The 1,318-nt window shown below is 43.0% G+C and overlaps 1 protein-coding gene across 1 annotated transcript; it reads right to left on the minus strand.

Annotated features, from left to right (window-relative positions):
• Positions 1-772: 772 nt before the first annotated feature.
• SARC_16398 (hypothetical protein) lies at positions 773-1,011 on the minus strand (the record flags this gene model as incomplete). The annotated part of the gene is made up of 1 exon (XM_014289494.1): positions 773-1,011. A coding segment is annotated over one exon (239 nt), but the record flags the coding sequence as incomplete, so codon positions are not given.
• Between the last annotated feature and the right edge of the window lie 307 nt (positions 1,012-1,318).

Here is a 1,318-nt window from a genome sequence, read left to right on the forward strand (position 1 = left end):
TATAGATATATATATAGATCATATAAACACTTCACATACCCCTGTTTGCATGTAGGCCGATATCTTTGAGATGGGCGCGCGCAAGGATCTGTCCCGGGTGTTGGGTGAAGAGACTCTCCGAGGGGTAGCCCAAGAGTACATCGAGATCCTGAGAGAAGTCCTATTATTCGACAATTGTGAGAGAACAATCTCTTTGTCAGACATTTGTCGTATGAAGCAGTGTGTCGGTCCAATTATACGACAGGTCCGGAGGATAAAGGATAGACACACACATACTCACTCACTCACTCATACCAACCCATCTATGGTTTAACACCCACAGAGTCTTGAGCACGAGAATACCACCACATATACATACACACAACCGGATTCGAATAAGTATGTTATGCAAAAACACACATACAGGCACACATGTACACACACATGTGCACACAATATATGACACACTCACAACCACATACATACACACATACAACTACATATAACTAATCATACGTGTACACATATGTGTGCACGCAACAATACATGACACACTCACAACCCCACACATACACACATACAACTACACCTACACCTACACCTAAAAGTACACATACACACACATACATCCACACCCACATACTCGCAAACACACACATCCACACACACCTCCACACACACATCCACACACATATCCACACACACATCCATACACAAATCCACACACACATCCACACACACATCCACTCACGCATCCACACACACATACTCACAAACACACACATCCACCTACCAGATCCATCAAATCTCCCAAATCGCCCATATCATCACCAAAGTCAACCTGCGCGAAGTTAAAGTCTCCGGAGATGAGGTTATCTGGCTGACCACGCCTCAGGGGCTGTAGAGTGCTGTTGTTGGCGATGAACGTAGCTGTGGCTTTGTGTTTCTTGTCAAAGGGGATGCCATGCACACGCTTGTAGTTCCAGACACGCCAGGTCTTGTACTGTAGCACGACGGCTGCGTTGACGCTTGCTGGAGGGTGGGGAGGTGGTGGGAAGGTTAGGATATATATATATATATATATATAAAATGTGTGTGTGTACATTCTATTACTCATATAAGTGATGCTTGTTTAAGAGTATGCAGTACACACGTTTATTGTTACACAGGTTTATACTGTTGCACTACTGTCGGAATGAAACTCGCTCAGCTAACAATAACTCAACGATATGTAAGGAAAATGACAATACGTGCGAACATGTAGTCAGCACAAGGAACAAGGAATATAGTATATGTGCATATATATATATATATATATATATAATAGTACGGAACGGTA

Source organism: Sphaeroforma arctica (assembly GCF_001186125.1).
Source record: "Sphaeroforma arctica JP610 unplaced genomic scaffold supercont1.7994, whole genome shotgun sequence".
NCBI classification, from domain to species: Eukaryota; class Ichthyosporea; order Ichthyophonida; genus Sphaeroforma; species Sphaeroforma arctica.